Here is a 20,289-nt window from a genome sequence, read left to right on the forward strand (position 1 = left end):
GGAAAATTGCTTTGGATTTAGCGAACCGAATAGAATTGTTAGTTTTTAAAATTGTATTGCGCCCCCTGTTCCCATATATCGTCTTCTATAAAATGTGTACACCAGAGATAAATTGGTTTGCTGATGATGATGATTTGTTTCTTTGGATTTGATTTGTTTCTTGAATTTGAGGCACTTTCATTCCCCCATCCGATTTAACTGCCCTGCACCCACCCCACTTCCACATGTGCAGGAATTTGAGTCGCTATTTGTTGTGTATTCATGTGGCTGTTTGCTGAGGTTTTTTCCCCCCTGAAATCCTTTCTGTGCTCCCTTACAGGAGCAGGCTGGGCCTTTCCCCCCAATGTTTTTCCTTTTTCACCTCAGAAATTGGTGCACCTCTTTTGGCGACTGTCAGACTTCACATTCTGGCTCCAACTGTTGTCATTGTTTTTTTTTTGTTTTTTTGTTTTGTTTTTTAAATCTCTTGAACAGGTTGTAACTCTCCAATTTTGTTGCACCTTGTGGTACACTGACAAAGTGAGACTGATTCTGATAACCAAGACAAAAACTAAGCTGAACAACATCGAATCAAATCGTTATCCCGCATTTATCAAATCAAATTGTCTTTTATGGTACACTCCACAGGTGAACATAAATTCCTCACGGCAGTTTCATCCACAGGTGACCCTAAATCTCCCCCATTAGCAGACCTACGTGGTTCCTTTCGGACCTGTTGCATTTCATGTGAACACACATGCACACGCAGGCTTGATGTCCAGATGGACGGGGTTAACGTGGGAATTAAGCACGATGACGCGGCGGTTCCTGTTTACCGGCTGGTTGCTAGGTAGCGACATCAGCTGATCCCAACCAGCACCCCCCCCCCCCCCCCTTAACAAACCCCCTCCCTGTCTCGCTCCCCAGCTAATCCCTTCGCTCTCTCCTCCTCGGCACACACTCCTGCCTCCGCTCTAGTGCAGATAGGCGGCCGAGGGTGGAGCGCGAGGGGGGCGTCTCCAAACAGGAGAGCGGGAAAGGACTGAAGGCGGGAGTGGCGGCAATCAGACGGCGGGGGGTGCGAGGCGGCATTGCGTGCGTGCGTCTACCCGAGAGCAGCTTGTCTTTCTTTTTTTTCTTTCTTTTTTGTCTTTTGTTTTTTTCTTTCTTTCTTTCCTATCAGTGCAGCGTTTGGGAGAAGGCTCCTGTCTTGGACCGCATGCATGACACAACGCAAAGGCGAGAAACCCACCATCAGCATCCAGGAGCACATGGCCATTGACGTGTGTCCCGGACCCATCCAGCCCATCAAGCAGATCTCGGACTACTTCCCCCGTTACCCTCGGGGCCTGCCGCCCGTCGGGGCCCCGTGCGCCGCCATCCGCGCCGCCCCGGCCGCCGCCGCAGAAAGTGAGGACAGCCCGGACCGGGCGTTCGCCGGAGCATCGGCTTCCAGGAGGGACGACGAGCCCGACGTGGAGGCGTACGACTCGGATGACTCCAGTAAGTGATGCGCGGTCGGTTGCCAGGCATCTGCGAGAGGATTGTTAATTTTTTTTTTCTAATCCCCATCACCTTTTCCGTCTGTTGCGCCCTGTGTGAGTGGCAATCGGCCACCACACACAGACAACTGTTGCACCCGCTCACCCCATCCTCCACTGCACTCCATCTCCTCAGGAACATGCGTGGCGTTTTATCCCAGCGTTTGACTGCATTTTTTTTATTTTTTGGACCGGGTGACTCCAGATTGGCTCCGATGGCATGCAGAAATCTGCAGGGGGCAATTTCATCCACAGGTGACCCTAAATCACTCTTCATGGTGTTGGTGCATGCCACAATCAAACCCTTAGCCAGCACCCATCCTCCACCTTGCATCACTTCATCTCTTCAGGATGATGTGGGGCTTTTGTTTTGTGAAATTGTGCATAAGTGACTCGATATCGGGATATGTTTTTCAACCCTACCTTAAAATTCAGCAACAGGTGACTCTACAGTAAATCTATGACAACTAGTCAAACATGGGGCTCTTAACTTTATTGGATATAAAAAAGTAAAAAAAATAAATTAAAAATCAACAGGTGACCCTAAATCATTTGTGCGAATGTTTCATTCACAGGAGTCCCTATTTCATCAACAGGTGGCCCTAAATCAATCACTTTCTCTGAGTCAAGCGTGAATCTCTCAACATTCTCAAAAAAAAAATCAACAGGTGACACTAAATCACATGGCATCAAAGAATTCTGCTATTAAAACCATCCTCAATCAGCACTCATCCACACAGGTGATCCTAAATAATTTATGCCAATGTTTCATTCACAGGTGAGCCTAAATGAATCACTCGTTTGACTATTTCAGGTGACCCTAATTTATTGGAATAAGTATATGTAAATTTCATTAACAGGTTACCTTAAATCATCAAATGCCGCAATTGAAACTTCATAATCCACTTTGTCTCCTCAGGATAATTGATGGGTTTTTATTGGTGCATTTGTGCGGTGTCAACGTGCACTTTCCACAGGTGACCCTAAATCAATCCCACTTGGGACAATGTCATCTAAAGAGGGAAAGAAAAATTAACAGATGGCTTAAAATCACACCACTCCTTTCAATTTCTAATCCCCAAATCACTCACTTGGCTGTTTCAGCCACAGGTGACACAAACCCGTGCACATGAAAGCCCATTTCAATATATCCGCACAAGTTTCTTACCATTTGAGAAGTTTGTCCACATGGCGGCGGGGTTTCGGAGCTTGAAAGCAATCACTTTTGGAATTGGGCCCAGAGTGGAAAGATTTCAAAACCGCACCCCGTACGTTCCAATGTGGACACCATAAGCGGGATACTCCTCCAGTGATGATGTAATTCTCACGTGACTGCGCACGAACCTCCAGTCTGTCAACAACAATCGCAAATAGCCGTGTTCTCGTAATTTTGCGCAACCTCCTCAGCTTATGCTTTTTTAGCGCGATGTTGTTGTACTAGAATCACCCGCCAATTTCGCTTTTCATGTGTTGTTCGTCTCACTGATCTGTATATATTACGGGATAGCCGAGAGCCCATACACGCCCGTGCAAGCCGTTGAAGCGAAAGGGCAGCCATTTTACTCCTCCCATCTCGTGAGCAGTCTACTGTTTCAACTACTTTGAACACCCCCTTTTCTTTGATCGCTCATTTCTTAGATCCCTGTTGGTTCTACTAAGTACTGTCTCAAATTTGTTCTAATTTCGATACTGCCGAGATGAAGAAATGTTTCTTAGGAGGATTAATATGGCGGCTTCAAAAGTCTTGGCCTGTCGGCTATTCAGTTCAGTTGTTCGTCTACTTCGCTGATTCTTCTTCTACGCTTAACTCCCTGTGCCAGCGCTACAGCGCCACTCCAGACTTGGCATATATAACCTGAGCATCTTCTTTCGGATACTCGCATGTCTTGAAACGTACAAGATTTGTTTGAGGAACGAAGCAGGATTTGCTTCCGTGTGAACAGGGCCTTAAATCTATTTCTATTGGGGCATTTTTTTTTTCCCTTTCATCACAAGATGACCCTAAATCAATAACTTTCCTACCAGTGTTGTAGTTAACCTTACTCGGAATAACAGGTCAGTCCCGAGAGAGAGGAAAAAAAAAAAAAAAAAAAAAAAACTTCAACAGGTGACAGGTGATCCCCAGGTTATCCTCAACAACATTGGTGACAATTTCTTATGCGTGGCCCTTAATCCCACTTGTGACAACTCCATTAGCAGGTGGCCCTAAATCCATCAGATTCCATTAGTCAATTTTTCAACTTTTAGCTTTATTAGGAATGAGGTAAATCCGGCAAAAAAACAAAACAAAATCAATCACACTTTCCACAATTTCATCTGCAGGTGACCCAAAACCGCTCAAATTTTATCCCCAGGTGACTCTGAATCAATCACTTTCATGTTGCCCGACTTCCTTGCATTTTTTTCCTGCAATGGGAGCTTAATGTGTGACACAAGGCCGTTAATCCCACCGCAGCAGGAGGGGGTGGGGCGTGGGGCATGCAGGGTCTAATCCTCAACTGCCCGAGAGGATGAGGATGAGGATGAGGATGAGGATGAGGATGAGGATGAGGATGAGGATGAGGATGATGATGGAGAGCAGAGGGGGGAGGGCCAGGAGGCAAATGTTACTCCGTTCTGACCACTACCCAGCTGCAGTTATGACACTCCACAGTCTCCATTTTGCTGCATTTTGCCCTCTTGTCTCTTGAAAATCCACTGCTGAAAATTACAAAAAACAAACACACATCTTATAACATTAGTTGATATTGTTGCTATAGCTATTGCTATGCCTTAACGGTGGATGCTTGAGCATTGCACTCCACAAGCTCCCCTTTGCCCTCATTCTACTAAAGATAATTTAGCAGTGATAGTTCACAGTTGCTTCTTTATTGCACTTTGTTCCCAGTCTCCTGTCGATACATGGCAGTGGTATGACAGTCCATAGTGTCTACCTTGCTCACCTTTTGCCCTCAGTCTCCACTTTGCTGCATTTTTGTCCCAACGTTGCCTTAGCCTGTTTCTGTTTCAGTTCTGGAAGTTGCGGTATGACACTCGGCAGTCACTAAATTTGAATGTCATCTCGATGCGAGTACGACCGTTTGTGATTGCAACAAGGCAGCCATGGCCCACATCATCTGTTGACGTAATCCAGTATGTGTGCGCCTTTCCTGGGATGGGGTGTGGTAGTGGCCTCTGTGATCCAAACCCACTAAGGGTGGGGGGGCTGTGAGGCAGCTAATCTGCATAAAAGCTTCATTTATCCCCACGCAAGACCGATTGTGACTCAACCTTGACTTCCTTAATTGAAGTGCATCGCCCGGTCCCCCTGATGGAGGGGGGGGGGGGGGGGGGGGGGCTATCGTGTCCTCTCCGGGCTGAGGAGAAATAGCGGGCGTGACCCACAAAACAGACGAAGCTCTCGTGTTCGGTCGAGATAAGCCTCAAAGACGATTGTTTGTGGCAGGAGGGGGGTGGTGGGTGGGGGGGTCTCACTGGTTGAATCCCCTCATAACAAGAGCTTACCCTTCAGTGCTAGCAACATCCAGTCAGAGCAAAGTTAGGACGTACTGGAGGAGTCGAATGAAAGACTGCAGGGTCACTCGTGCAGGAACTTGTCATCGGAATGATGGATTTTGGGTCAGCGTAGATGGATTGTGATGAGAATCATCAATTTTCATAAACCATTTTTTATTTAATTTTTAATTTAAGTTTCAGAAATTTACCAAGAGCAAAAGCATTTCAGATGGAAAACCCCCCACAAATTCAAAGGAAATTTTTCAAATACAAGGACAATAATAAATTAACCAAAAAAATGATCATCAGATTTATAAAAGAAAACAAAAAAAAAAAAGGTTCGCCATTAAATTTTGAAAAAACAGAATCAAATGAGCCCAAAATGGTGAATTATCAGAAAATGTTCACAAACAAGCCGCAAGTTCTTGTGAAATGTCAAAAAATAAACAGTACAATTATAAAACCATCTTTTGCAATGAAATTTACTGGATTGGAACTTTGAGTGATATTTTCAAAAAAAGGATCATGGAATAGGATTTAAAAAAAAAAAAAAAAAAGCAATTTAAAAAAAAATGCTGTTAAATTTTCTTAAGCAAAAAATGTGACATTTTCAACAGAAAATAAAACAATTAAAAATTTCAAAAACTAACAAAAATAATTAAATAAGGACTAATTCCAATCGCATTATCCATCCATCCATTTTCTTGACCGCTTATTCCTCACAAGGGTCGCGGGGGCTGCTGGCGCCTATCTCAGCTGGCTCTGGGCAGTAGGCAGGGGACACCCTGTACTGGTTGCCAACCAATCGCAGGGCACACAGAGACGAACAACCATCCACACTCACACGCACACCTACGGACAATTCAGAGCGCCCAATTAACCTGCTATGCATGTCTTTGGAATGTGGGAGGAGACCGGAGTACCCGGAGAAGACCCACGCGGGCACGGGGAGAACATGCAAACTCCACCCAGGAAGGTCCGAGCCTGGACTCGAACCGGAGACCTCAGAACTGGGAAGCGGACGTGCTAACCACTCGACTACCGTGCCGCCTCCAATCGCATTATTTTTATTGGAATTTTTAGGAAATCTCGTCAAGAAGCTCGTTTCAGCAATGGAAACATTTACAGATGTAAACAATTTTTATATAAACATACAATGCAACAAACAACAAAATACTATTACTGTTAAAGTTTCGGGGTAAAAAAAATAAATGGACATTTTCAAAAGGACTTTTCAAAGTGTTGGCTGTGAAATTTTCAAAAATGAAAAAAAAAAAAACCTGATACTTTTGAAAGAAATCTAAAATATGTATCAAACATTTTCCCCACAGAACAGATTTTTCGCTGTTAATATTTTTGACAAGATAAAAATTGAGACAACTTTTCAGGATATTTAGAAATAGAATAGAATGAAATGAAACATTGCCTTGTTCTCGTTGATTGCAGAAACTTCTGCCCCGCAATACGGTCGCACAAGCACTTCAATATCATTGTTCTTGTTACCAGCGCATCGGGACAGCGTCCCTTTAAGAGGCCACCGAGCCATCTGTTGCTCGTCTCGCACCGAAACCTTCGCATCGATCGGCTCCAAAACATCCCCCGAGCTTCGTAATGCTCCGCGTAAGGAGCCGAATCTTCTGATTACGTACAAGCTGTCGAGACAGCCGCGGGTGCGACAGCGCGACTAGCGAGCGGCTTCTCTCGGTCGGGATTGACCTCCAACCCCACCTTTCATCCCTTCTTTCGGCTGAGCGCGTTACGTAATGATAATGCCGGCTATTACACACATCCATTTGCTACGAGGGGACTTTTCATTTGGCTTCATCCCCGCTCGTGACGCTTTTCATGTTGCCAAGCGCTCTGCTCCACGATGACGTTTAAAGCCTTAAATACAAAATTCTGCCTTCCTATCAGCTTCAATTATAAAGTGCCACTGAGGAGAACGTCATCTCCCAAAGCTCTCGTCGGAATGAAAACATGGCGTCGAAATGACTGCGTGCCAAAATAGATGGCTGTAAAATTTGAAAAAGCTAACGAAAAAATTGGTGTGAATTAAACAGCATCAAAATAGATTTTACAAAAACGGTAATGCATGCCTAATCAGTGATCACCCCCAAAAAATGTGGGAAATTGTGTGACAGATTACAGTTTCTGCGATATAAGAGTTCAAAGAAAGGCGAACACACCCCTTTTTGCTGAACATATTAATTAATTCGGCCAATAGCTTCGATTTATTGGTGTGAGATCACTTTCAACAAGTACAACAAGTTTCATTCAAATCAATATCTGCTTTGTTAAAACCCACTGGGTGATTTGGTATGGAAAGACCCAAATGGGAAGATTGTCGAGAATGTTCATAACCAAATTAAATTGTTTAATAAATTGACATTTTCAAAAACAACCACAAAAATGGTGACAAATTTCAAAATCAAACCAAAAAAAAAAGTTGGTTCTCCTCATTTCCTTTTTCATCGCATCTCATTCCGAATGATGAGTTCAATATGGTATGGTTCTCTCAGTGCCGTTTATGAATATACATCAAGAAGTGGCCCATTTTTTAATGTCAAAAACGTCTGCATCAGTGCTGCACTTTTCAATGTATCTGATGACATTTAATTGGCATTATGTCTGGCCTGCAAATAGGCATATGCCACACCGTCAATGCAGACGCTCGTCACATGTATTTAAAAAAAAATAAAATAAATAAAAAATAGATGCACGAGTCATTGTGGTGGAAAAACGAGTCCACACAAATATTTTATTTTGTGTCTGAGGTGTTATTTATTTGACAATAATATATCAAAAAAAAGAAATGAATAAATTTGTGAATAGGTGCTGAACCACAAGTATACCTGGGTCCACTGTATATTATAATATTTTAAAATTGATGTAGAAATTCCTTTTGTGTCAAACTGTAGCTATCATAAAATCTTAACCTAACTTCAAAGCACATTTAAAAAAAAACAAAAAATATTGCTACATTCTCATAAATAGTGGGAAAAACATTGTTGACATTATTTTCACAAACCAAATTTTAAGACTAAATAAACAAAAAAATGTGAAATTTAAAAATATATATATTTAAAACAATAATTGTGAAATGCTCATAAACTAACAAAGAATTGGAAAATTAAAAATAAGTAGTTGGATGTTTCAAAAACAAAGAAATATGTGAAATTTTCAAAAATAAGGACAAAAATTGTAACATTTTAATTTTTCCTAAAATTTTATGGATTTTTCAAAAACAAAGAAATAGGTGAAATTTTCAAAAATAAGGAAAAAATGTAAAATTGTATTTTTTTTCCTAAAGTTTTATGGAATTTTCAAAAACAAAGGAAATAAAATGTAAATATTTGTTACTAACAAACACATTTTTAAAAATTGTTGTGAATTTTTCAAACAAATAAGAGAAGGGAAGCTTGGATTTGAAGTACAACAAAACCCAAAACACCAGTAACATTTTCAAAAGAAGCAAAAAATATGGTTCAAGTCGTTGTCAGGTAGAGAGGAGGTTGTACAGAACCTCTTATTGAGCACATTTTGCACGAGAAATGAAACGTCCATGGTAGTGAATGAGTTAAGTGAAATTGGATGATTTCAAGTGGTTGGAATCACACTTCCACCGCATTTGTACCAAACACCAGCTGCTTGGTGGCCATAAAAATCTGATTGTTGATGGTGAGTCGGAAGTGGGAGTGCACAAACAACCTCGGGCCACCAATGAGCCCCATGCTGCTTCACCACAGATACTATTACATGATCACAAGCAGCAGCCTGCACCTGCTAAATTTCCCTTACTACAATCATAATAATACCCCCAAAAGAACAAACGTGTTGATTAGAATTTGCTCACAACCCAGCAGGTTGAAACTTGGCCCGGCATAAAGCAGCGGGGCAAATATATTCCGTGCCGTCCTTGCACCTTTTTCTCAGGAACGATGCCCGGTGCCATCCTGTAAGGTTCCCCACCCCTGCTACATGCTCTGACTCACCGCTTTTTTTTTTTCTTCATGTTTTTTGTGCCAACGCACAAACAAAAGTACATAATCACAACGAGCTGTGTTCCGGCTTCGTGGCAATTATTGACCGGCAGAGCTGAGAAAAGCCCTTAGCGGCTGATTTGGGATCCTCGTCGTAGCTATAAAAGCAAACGCATCCTGCCAAAACAAATCACTTTTTCTGAGAAGCCAAAACACAAGCAACAGTGTGGGAGGGGACAGGAAGCTACACATTTATTTTTACTACCATTCGACGCCTGCATTTTTTTGTATCTAAATGATAAGCACGCATACAAATCAATTGCCTGCCTTCAGGAATGGGGAAACAAGTCATTGAAAATCCATTCTGCTCAGTAAATCTGTAAATTTGTAAGCCTGTTCTCATTTTCCATGCATTCATAGTATGTTAGGAGGCACTTTTGATATTCTTTGCCAAGACTATCCCCATGGTAATTGTTTATATCAATTGAGCAACTACAGATCTTTTCTAAACTTGAATAGCCTGTCCAGCCTGTGTAAATGACTGATTTGACTTGATTTGAGAAAACCTGATATGACTCAGCTCGAGATGGCTTGATTTGACCCGACTTGAAAGAACTTGGTCTGAGTTGTCGCAACTTGCAATGACCGGATTTGACTCGACTCGACTTGACTTGACCTGAGTGAACTGGATTTGACTCTACTTGAGATATCCTGACATGACTTGATAACCCGAGTTGACTCAACTTGACTTAAGACACCCTGAGCGACTTGCAAATACCTGATTTGACTTAACTCGGGATAACGTGATTTGCCTTGACATTAGATAATCTGGTTCAGGATAAACTAAGATGACTCATCTTGACTCGTGAAACACCTGAGTTGGCTCGTCTTGACTTGACAGCCTGAGTTGACTTGATAGCCTGATTTGACGTGACTTGACTCAAGAGAACATGATTTGACTTGACTTTAGATGATCTGATTCGAGGTAACCTGTTGACTCATCTTGACTTAAGATACCCTGTGTTGACTCGTCTTGACTCGAGAGTGAGACAGTCTTAATTGATGTGACTTAGGATAGCCTGATTTGACTTGACTCCTAAGTCAAAATAAATTGACTTGACTCGTCTTGACTCGAGAGTGAGACAGCCTTAATTGATTTGACTTAGGATAGCCTGATTTGACATGACTTCTAAGTCAAAATAAATTAACTTGACTCGTCTTGACTCGATATAACCTAATTTGACTCAACTCGACAAGGACTTGATTACCGTTACCTCAACTTGCAGTTACCTGATTTGACACTACTCAAAATAACCTGACTTGACTCATCTTGGCTTGACATAATCTGTTTTGACTCGATTTATCCAAAACAAAATGACTGGAGACTTACATGGGACTTGCTCATATGTCACTTGATCACATCTCTGCTGTTTCATAAAAACTCCTGACTGCACGCTCAGAAAAAAAAAGAAAAAAAAAAAAGAGAGAGAGATGAAGAAGAAGCTAAAAGCTGCATAAAGATCTGATGACAGATTACAACTCACCAAGCATAAACATTTTCAATTTGTGTAGCGGCTTAAAAGTGCGAAAGTTGGACTTTTTGTCAGACTGAGAGCCTTGACAGAGCGTTTCTCCCGGCTGGCCGGTAATTGCTTTTTCATTCAATCCACGTCTAAGAATGCGGCGTCAGTCGCGGAGGAATGTGCGAAAAGATCGTTTTCCCAGAATGAACGCTCAGCTGCAAGTAATGACACTCCGAGAAGCGTGTACACATCAATTATCGGCTCACTGGTTTGCACTATTCGCAAATATCTATGAGCAAATGCTTTACATCAACACTGATACCTCCTATTAGTTAATTCAAAAGAAGAACGTTATGAGTAGTAAGTCGAATACCTGTGACTTTACTAGAACTCTGTTGTTGACCAAAACAGCAGCACCTACCAAAACATGTAAACAGTATGTTGTTGTTTGTTTTTTTGTTGTTGTTTTTTTATTATTATTATTATTATTCCTTTGACCATATAATCAGCTTTTTGGGGCACTCCAACATTCCCGGAAACTCAACAGTTTTGGTAAAATCATGCAAAAAAAATCATGATTGTATACAAGAGGTCCTGAACATGACCTCCAAAAGTTGTACACTTGTAAAGTTGGGGGTGGGGGGAAAAAAAAAATCTGCCCCTGTCACTGTTTTACGGATCCCCTAAGGTGACATGGTAGAAGAAAAAAAAAAACTTTGCAGAACATCTTTGTGTTCCCTCGCAAAGATTGCGAGAGAACGCAAAATTGTTTTTCTTCGCCTATCATGTCACCTTAGGTGCGCCGTAAACACTTCCTGGTCATCTTCCATGTGAACAAAAGCGATGAGGATGGAACGTTTGTAAACATGGAACAAAGCAGTGGGAAAGCTTTCCCAAAGCGACTAGGATGGAGCATGTATTTTCTCACTGCTTTGTTTACACGTCGCTTTTGGTCACAGGGAAGATGACCCGGAAGTGTTTATGGCGCACCTAAGGTGACATGGAAGGCGCAATAAACAACTCTGCGTTCCCTTGCAAAACAACTTTGAGGGAACGCAAAGTTTTTTTTTTCCTTTTTCTACCATGTCACCTTAGGGGCTCCGTACTATTTTCACAAATGGACCTGAAATTAGACAGACATGTCTACTGTACTTTAAAAGGATGCATAAAAAAAAAGTCTCAAGGACCCATGTCCAATATTGAACAGGAAGTAAACCATTTAGGTGTAGTAGCCATTTTTGTAGCAAATCCCAAACAATTTTCTACTCGTGATTTTGTTTAAATGAATCGTCTTTTTGGGGTCCCGATATGGCCGAAAACTCATTAAATTCACTAAAACCATTTATCTTGCAGTGACGTGTGGTGAGGTTCATGTCTGGTGAGGCACAGTCAGATTTACAAATAAATGAACTTTCAATTTCGAGATGGAATCCTCCATTTTGAAATAAAGGCCAAGCAACGAGAAAAAAAATACTGGGTGGCTGCACTTGACTTGCTGTTAGCTTGCTAATACTACTACTTCTATTTTCTTGGCGCCGAGGAGTGTGCCAAATCAGAATTACTGGTCTCACTAACGCCCCCTGACATGAGGCAGGAGAACTGCGTGCCTCATGTCAGGGGGTGATAGTGAGACCAGTGATTTTCGGCATAGTGATGTGAATCCATGCCGATGAGGCTAAGCGAGCGCTCGCCTCTTCTTAGTAGTTGAACGGTAAATGTGAAAATTCAGCGATTTTGAGAAAGAAAATCCCAAAATTGTCAAGTTAAATGAAAAAGAACTTTAACACTGAATAAATATAACTATTTAATATATTTTTAATTTTATATTTCCATGATGACAGGTGAGGCACAGCCTCTCCTGCCTCCCCTGACTGCACGTCACTGTTATCTTGTCAAATGTTTCTGTTTTAGAGGTCCTCAACATGATCTCCCAAAGTATCACCCCCTGGAATTTTACAAAAATAAGCCCTAGAAACCAAGTTGAATGAAATTGATGAACCTGAAATTGATTAGACAAAAAAACCCTCAAGGACCTATGACCAAAACTGAACAGAAAGTCGAGCATTTTGGTTTAAGGCACAAATTTGTTGGCCTTGTACTTGGAAAAACTCAAGAGCCCTCGCTTCCTTCAGTTTCTTCTAACCAGACTTGAGTCTTTATTTTTATTTTTTGGAGGAGATAGACTGATGACGTTCTGGGTGCCAGCGGGAGACTGATAACTCAGTGAGCGCCACAAGCTAGCAGCAAAAACTCCCACTGAGGCCTTCTGCTGGCTGGACCAGCATCCTCCATCCTCGTGTGCATTTGTATGTGTGTATAAGTGTTTGTGTGTGTTCTCTCAAGGAAAGTCAGGAACATATGGGATCAAATTACTTGTCATCGCACTCACTTTGCGTCGCTTTACTCAAAAAAGAAAGAAGTCAGCGAAGTTGAAGTAAAATAGTGCAGACTCAAACGCAAGCCGGCAGATGGAAATGTTCGACAAAATCTAAACACACAGCAGTAAAGATGTGAGCACACAGAAAAAAAAATGGCAAACTGAACAGCAAGCTAACTCTAAAATGTGATCTTAGCCTTTTTTCATTAGTGTAACAAAGACATTTCCTTCAGTAACAGTTTCTAGCTTGGGACAATATGTATAAATTTGTGAATTCCCCCCCCCCCCCCCCCCCCCCCCCCCCCCTGTAATCCTGCGCTTTTGTACTTGGTTGATAACATGTTTTTAAATGTTAAACTTTTTTTTTTTTTTTTTTTTTTTTTTTTTTAAACTGCAAAATAAAAAAAATAAAAAAATAATACAAAACATTTTGTAGAGAAAAGTTGTCCTAAAGCATGGAAATTTGTCACAAAAAAAAAAAAAAAAAAAAATCTTAATTAAAATGAATCAAACTAAAAACTGATACCTATCGTGATGTTTTTAAATACCAAGTATCATTTTACCCAAAAAAAAAAAAAAAACATGCCGAACTTTTGCTGTGAGTTTTTTTTTAACAAAGTAATTAAAAAAAAAAAGTGTGATGAAATGATGCATTTTCAAATGAACCTCATGTATGAGAAGGTTTGTGGATGGCAAATTTGCTGTTAGCTAAATTTTGGTTTACAAATACTGGATTTTTTCACTGCTTTTTCTTTCTTTTCTTTTTTTTAATTAGTCAGCTAGAGGTTTATCTTTACCAATTGCCATATGGTAAAGTTTTCAACAAATTAGAATACAATTCATACCTTGTGTTTTCATTCATTAAAAAAATATGGATAAGTTACGCTGACAATAGCATTAACAAATAAAACTAAAATAATTGTGAAGTTCAGTTGTTCTAAATTGAACATTTTTTGTTAGGTAGGTATCTTGTTTTTTTTTTGTTTTTTGTTTTTTTTTAATCATCGTGAGAAGCCGCGGTGATACATAACACATATTGATGGATAATTACAAATTACTGTTATTTAGTTTTTCGGTGGATGAGTGGTTAGCACGTCCGCCTACCAGTACTGAGGACTCGGGTTCGAAGGCTCCGGCCTTCCTGGGTGGAGTTTGCATGTTCTCCCCGTGCCTGCGTGGGTCTTCTCCGGGTACTCCGGTCTCCTCCCACATTCCAAAGACATTAATTGGGCACAACGAATTGTCCCTAGGTGTGCTTGTGAGTGTGAGTGGTTGTTCGTCTCTGTGTGCCCTGCGATTGGCTGGCAACCAGTTCAGGGTGTACCCTGCCTACTGCCGAAGCCGGCTAGGATAGGCTCCAGCACCCCCGCAACCCTTGTGAGGAATAAGCGGTTAAGAAAATGGATGGATGTTATTTAGTTTCTTGTTTCAGAATTGTGTCAGATGCAACTGTTAACACTTCTAGGACTCATTCGCGATAATAATTGCAGACCAGTGAGTCCTTTTGTCCGCTGATTTTTTTATGTTTTTTTCCTTCCCCCAACTGGATGCGGGCGAACGCTCTAACCAATTAATTGCCGGCGCTCGGGATTAATTGGAAATGACCGACCGGGCCAAATGTGAAAAAGGAAAAAAAAAAAAAAAAAAGTCTGAATTTCACAGCAGACCAAAATGTACACAGGGTCTCATTAGCGTGATCTGCATTTCAATTGAAGCGAATGACACCATTCATTTATTCATCGTGTGCAGCGAGAGGAATCGCAGGAGGGACTTTGCTCCGAAATCGCCCTGCCGGGGGAGGCATTTCATGTGTATGACTGTTTTCAACCACCTCAAGTACTTTGCGAGTCCTCTCTGTGAGAAGTGCTCTATAAATAAAACGGACTTACTTATTCTAATGACCCTGTTCACACTTGCAGTCAAATAGAACTAAATCGCTCTTTATCTACCGTAGAAACTCTATGGACTCTAGGCAACACTTTAGTGATTCTGTTTTTTTTTTCCCCCACTACTAGTGCTACTTCTGGCTTACTAGCATAGAATATAACCCAACTAGTAAACTACCAAGCTACATTATTAACACTACCACATCCAATGAGTAGTAGGCATTTGTCATGCACTAGTAGCCTTCTGGCCTCTAATGCTCACTAGTAGTTTTGCCTCTTAAAAAAAAAAAAAAGGTACAAGTATGCTAAAGCAAGACAACTACATGTTACTAGTGAGGCACAACACCAGTTGTCACCTGCCAAGGTTTCCCCCCCCCCCCCCCACCCCTTTCTTCTCTTCCTCTCTCGCTATATATTCTCCCTCAGGTCAATTTGACCCGCAACATGACAGGAGGGTTAAGTCGGATTTCAAGGATGTGACTAAAGCAGGGATGTCTAAACTTTTTTTCTCTGAGGGCCACATTCAGAAAAAGCTTTAAACATTTTCAACTTTAGTTCATTAAATTGCGCCATAATCAGTCAAGCAATTGTCTATTGTTTATATATTAGTTATTTTGAAAACATATATTGTAAAATGAGATGAGGTAAATAATTTAGTTGTTTTTTTGTTTTTTATAATTAAAATTTTAGGGTGGCCCGGCCTTTTATCCCATTAGTCACCTCTTTATTAAACAGCAGCCAAATCCCATCTTTATATACAGAACCAAAACAAGAGCAATCTGCAGTAATCTGACTATTTTTAATCAATGTAATAGGTTCACAATTTGGAGAAACAATTTTTGCTTATAAAAATGAATTACCAAGTATTCACCTCAGTGTTAGGAAGATGAATGTTTTCATTTTACTTGTAAATAGTTAAATTGTATCTTTTCATAGAAAATATAAAATTAATATAGTACAAGTAGTGGTTGTCTCCACCAACTGTACAAATATAATTTTTAGCATGTGCCGCCAGCTGCTGAAAAATGGTTGGTGGGCCACAAATGGCCATAGTTTGGACACCACTGGGCACTTAGCTTACCTCGTAACGATATTAGCTGTTTTCAAATAGGCAAAAATTTGATTATTTTATTTAGTTAGTTAGTTAGTTAGTTAGTTAGTTAGTTAATGTAATTATTTTGTTGCCTATTTTTGTCGGGCGTTATATTTGTCTCTTTAAAGTTAAATACTGAAGGACACAGTATTGGAAAACTGTCAAATGTTGTGCCTGTATGCGACCAAAAAACAAGTTACCATATTTTTATATATATATATATATATATATATATATATATATTAAATGATTTGTCTGATTAATCGGTTATCAAAATTTAATTCTGCCAAGAATCTGCATCAGCCTTAAAAAAAATAAATCTAAATTGGTTGAGCCATCTGTATTACTCAAATGCTTTGTGCAAGCTCTTCTCTTTACCGTAACAGGAGAGTTTTGGTAGTGACTCAACGTGCCTGAGTAAAAATACCTTTTTCCTGGCAATCAATGTCGCATTTATGGAACAAAGGGGAGCCCGCAGAATTTGCTTTGATTTGAAATGTCACTCTGTCTGTCGCTGCTTTTTCCTCATGTACCTGCGCCTCCCGTGGCGGCATTGTCTCGAGCCGTGCTGAATAGACGCACGCAGGCGAGTAGCGAGGTTTCGGCCCACGCTTTCGCTCTGGTGCACAAAAGGCGCGGCTGCCGCCGTCGTTCTTTCATTCACAAACAGCGCGCAAATGGAACGGCATATTTCTATGTGGACAGAGTCTCGATGAAGTATGCAAGTGTACAGTCTGTTCGGAGAGAAGTATTCTCTTCGTTGAAATGAGTGGAGATGCCATTAATCAGTTAAAGCCTCCTAAAAAAAAAAAAATAGTAGATGGGCGTGATTTCTACAGTTGAGTAAGAACTCTACTCGAGCGGCAGAAGTGGAACAAACATTGCTTGTTGCGTGTCCGTTAGCATTTATCGGGGCAGGGATTGCACAACGCAACAAAGAAGTCCAATCATGGACTGTGTTAGGGGGCCAATCAAGTGATTGAGGGGGGTGGGGGTGGGGGGCTTGGTTACGGTCACTGCATCTTCTCTTCAATGCGCGCCTCCAAAATGGCTTCTTTGAAAGTGTGTCAGATGCAACAAGGGCATTTCTCGCATTGTGTCGCAGCGGCCTCGTAGGGCCGGAAAGAGGAGAAAAAAAATATGACACATGCTGTTTTTCAGACAGCTGCCATGTGGATCGCTCCAATGAGGCGGGAGAAAATTAAATAACAAGAACTCGGTGACACGAGTGGCTGTTGCGGTGGCGACGGGTTTAAACAGTCTGCAGTTGGTGTTGGATACAAAAGGACAACAATTCCAACTGTAGAAAATAAGAGTAATATGTCAGAGATAAATTAAAATGGAGGGATGAAGAAACAACACAAGCTGATAGAAAAAAATGGGTCTAAAGGCCTAGATAGACCAATCCGACGTCACAACGCCCACCCCCTATGGCGTCGGCCCAGATGTTGGCACGTCGCATAGAAAACGTACCTAAATACACACCGCACCGACTATTACGTACCTTCCGCAAGAAGTAATTCCCTTCCATACTATCGGCGGCGGTAGTTATTCCTAAAGGCAACCGGAAACCTCCTAACGGAGGAGGGATATAAAAACGTAAACAATGCATACCGGTTGCTTTTTTCTCTACCACGTGAATGAAACCCTCCAGCTTTTTGCACAGTATCGTGTATATATAAGTAAATCCTACCTGCTTATATCCAGTAGCGTCCCCATGTCATTTTCATCAGTCTTTCCATCAGTACTGTTTATCCGCGTTCGTCACTTCCTCTTCTTGCCCCGTGCTCTGATTCGCTAGTAAACAGCCAATCACAGTGATTAAATGCCCCGGCGCCGATTCAACAATTTTACTGGAAACACCCCCACGACGTATTCCAACTCAATCCAACTTTACGACAGTAATTTATACACTGATCAGACGGCGCATGCCGTTGGCCCAACGCTGCCCGACTCTCGACGTCGAATTGGTGTATTTAGGCCTTATGATAAGTAGGACTCCATGATTTTGTAAAAATGCAGTAACAATAATTAACTAATTTGCTCCGAAAAACTGTTCTATTTTAAATATTACCATGCTCCCAAAGACGTCTTTATATTTTTTTTATGCTCGAGCATACAGAAGGCTTTGATGCAGCCTCTGAACTGAAGAGAATGCTTGAAGCAAAAAACGGCCAGCAGGTGGCAGCAGAGTATACGAGATCAACCAGGGCCATGTTGCAAAAAGCCCCCCCACTGTTTTAAACAAATTTGTGAATAATGATGAAACTTAGCTATATTCTAATGCAAATTGCTGCAAAACTGAAAAAAGACAAATATACTCTTCTAATCTTTCTTTTGGTAGATTCCATGTTTTTATAGCAATAGAACACAATATTTTGCGGGCCTTGCAAAATCAGTCAAAATCCAGTAAAACAGCCGGGATCGAAGGCGGTTGCTACAGTGAAAATGGCTGCCAGTGAATGAATTAGAATTAAACATTTTTGCTGCATTTCAATGGACATTGTATGCAGTGCACACCTTGGCATCTTGGCAGTGAGTCCAGACCAATCCATATTTTCCGTCTTGTGCAGGCCAGTGATTGACAACATAGGCACCCTCCTTGAAAATATCCTTGTTTATTTACAACCCGTGTGTGTTTCCCTTTTGTAATATGGCCTCCTTTGTGCTCGCCAAGCCAATCAAGCTATAACTCTTGCCCGTGACCTCCCACCTCCAGCTTGTTCCTGTCACGGCCAGCAACAGCCTGATGAACTGCTTCATTTTGTAAGCGGTTGGAATGCCCCAAAAGCGGTGCAGTGCAGAGGGGAAAACTGCCCTTAAATACCTGTTTTTTTTTTTTCATCTGTTGTTTTATGGCCCATCACCTGAAATAATTGACAAACCTGAATGCTGTGCCTCACACATATTAGACGATAAAGCTTCAGCATTTAACAGCACCGTCAGTCGAGGATTCTTCGTTATCATTGGGACTCATTTGGATGAATGGGATCCATCCAAAATGTCTGATTCAAACCAAAATGGCTGACTTCCTGTTCAATATGTGATGAGTCTTTGAGACTTTTTCATGCATCCTGTTATGATAGACATGTCTACCCAATTTCACTTTAATTAGTTAAACTTGTGTTGGGGTAATTTAGTAAACTTTCAAGCCCTCAAATTTGTCCCAAAATGGCTGCTTCAAACCAAAATGGACGACTTCCTGTTCAGTTTCAAACATGGGTTCCTGAGACTTTTTTGTGTGTTCTGTTAGCATAGACGTGTCCACCCAATTTCATGTCACTGGGTGAAACGTGTGTCCGGGGCAATGTTTTTTTTTTGAATGTTCAATGGTGCTGTGTTGCGAAAAAATAATAAAACATAAAGCAAACAAGCCCTGACATTAGTTGTAGTCGAAAATAAAAGCATGTCCTCTAATCACACGTCGGCGCATGTGATTGTGTTGGACTCGACATCATTAGTGTCTTGATTACTAGGATTTGCTGCCCGCGACGGCTGCAGCAAATTGTTGAAAACAAAGTCCAATTGTTTGTCCATGGCGCAAACATTAATGAACGTGGTGAGAAAGATGGCATTTCAACGACTGCGCCATACGACTCCAAAGTAATTGCAAAAGCAAGAAAAAAAAATCATGAACAGGCACTAATTGGAATGCACCGACTGTGCAATGTGTAAGAAATTGCTACAATACAATTCTACAGTACATTGTGGCGGTGCTCAGTGAAATGTGTTTATTCGGAAAGAGTGTTGTGATTATGCTGTTCTTAGCTTTGGAGGCTTTCTTATCTTAAATTGCTATAGAAATGTTTATTTTAAATGATTCTGTAAAAAAAATACATTTAAAAATTAGACAATTCATTAAAAAAGAAAAACCCCTATGTAAAAAAAAAAAAATATATATATATATATATATATATATATATATATATATATATATATATAAACAGGTCATACAAGGATCGTGCGCATTTGAACACATTTTCCCAGAGAGAGGTATCAATACGAGGTGGTTTGCTATTCTTCCCGGCGATAAAACGCACGATCAATGAAGTTGCATCTGACGGCCGCTTATTGATCCGCAGGTGTCGCATGGGGACAAAGCCGAAAGGCTCCGTGCGACCGATCCCTATCGTGCCGTCACATCTTTAATCCGTCAAATGGCCCGCGGCCTGAACAGATGAGATATGCAACCATTCATAAATCTCTACGACGTGGACCAACGTTAGGGTTGCTTGTCACGACATCTGCTGCGAGTAGTCGGATGTCGAGGCTTGACTTCCAACATTCAAGATGCTCTTCTTATTACGCCGCAAACTGGGTGGTGGAATAAAAAAAAAATTATGTTGGCAGGGGCGAGGATGTTTGTGTATTGAGTGAGATTGACAGTTTAACAGCTGTAAACAAATTAACTTGTT

At 41.1% G+C, this 20,289-nt stretch overlaps 1 protein-coding gene across 2 annotated transcripts in view; it reads left to right on the plus strand.

The window, feature by feature from the left end:
• The first annotated feature begins 926 nt into the window (after positions 1-926).
• The window catches only part of doc2b (double C2-like domains, beta), a 68,093-nt gene continuing 48,730 nt past the window's right edge, over positions 927-20,289 (plus strand). For both annotated transcript variants that reach the window (XM_077504021.1, XM_077504022.1), the window contains exon 1: positions 927-1,482. In XM_077504021.1, the coding sequence (XP_077360147.1) occupies positions 1,203-1,482 (280 nt within the window). In that variant the 5' untranslated portion in view covers positions 927-1,202. The remainder of the gene's footprint in view (positions 1,483-20,289) is intronic.

Source organism: Festucalex cinctus, chromosome 18, assembly GCF_051991245.1.
Source record: "Festucalex cinctus isolate MCC-2025b chromosome 18, RoL_Fcin_1.0, whole genome shotgun sequence".
Taxonomy (NCBI): domain Eukaryota; kingdom Metazoa; phylum Chordata; class Actinopteri; order Syngnathiformes; family Syngnathidae; genus Festucalex; species Festucalex cinctus.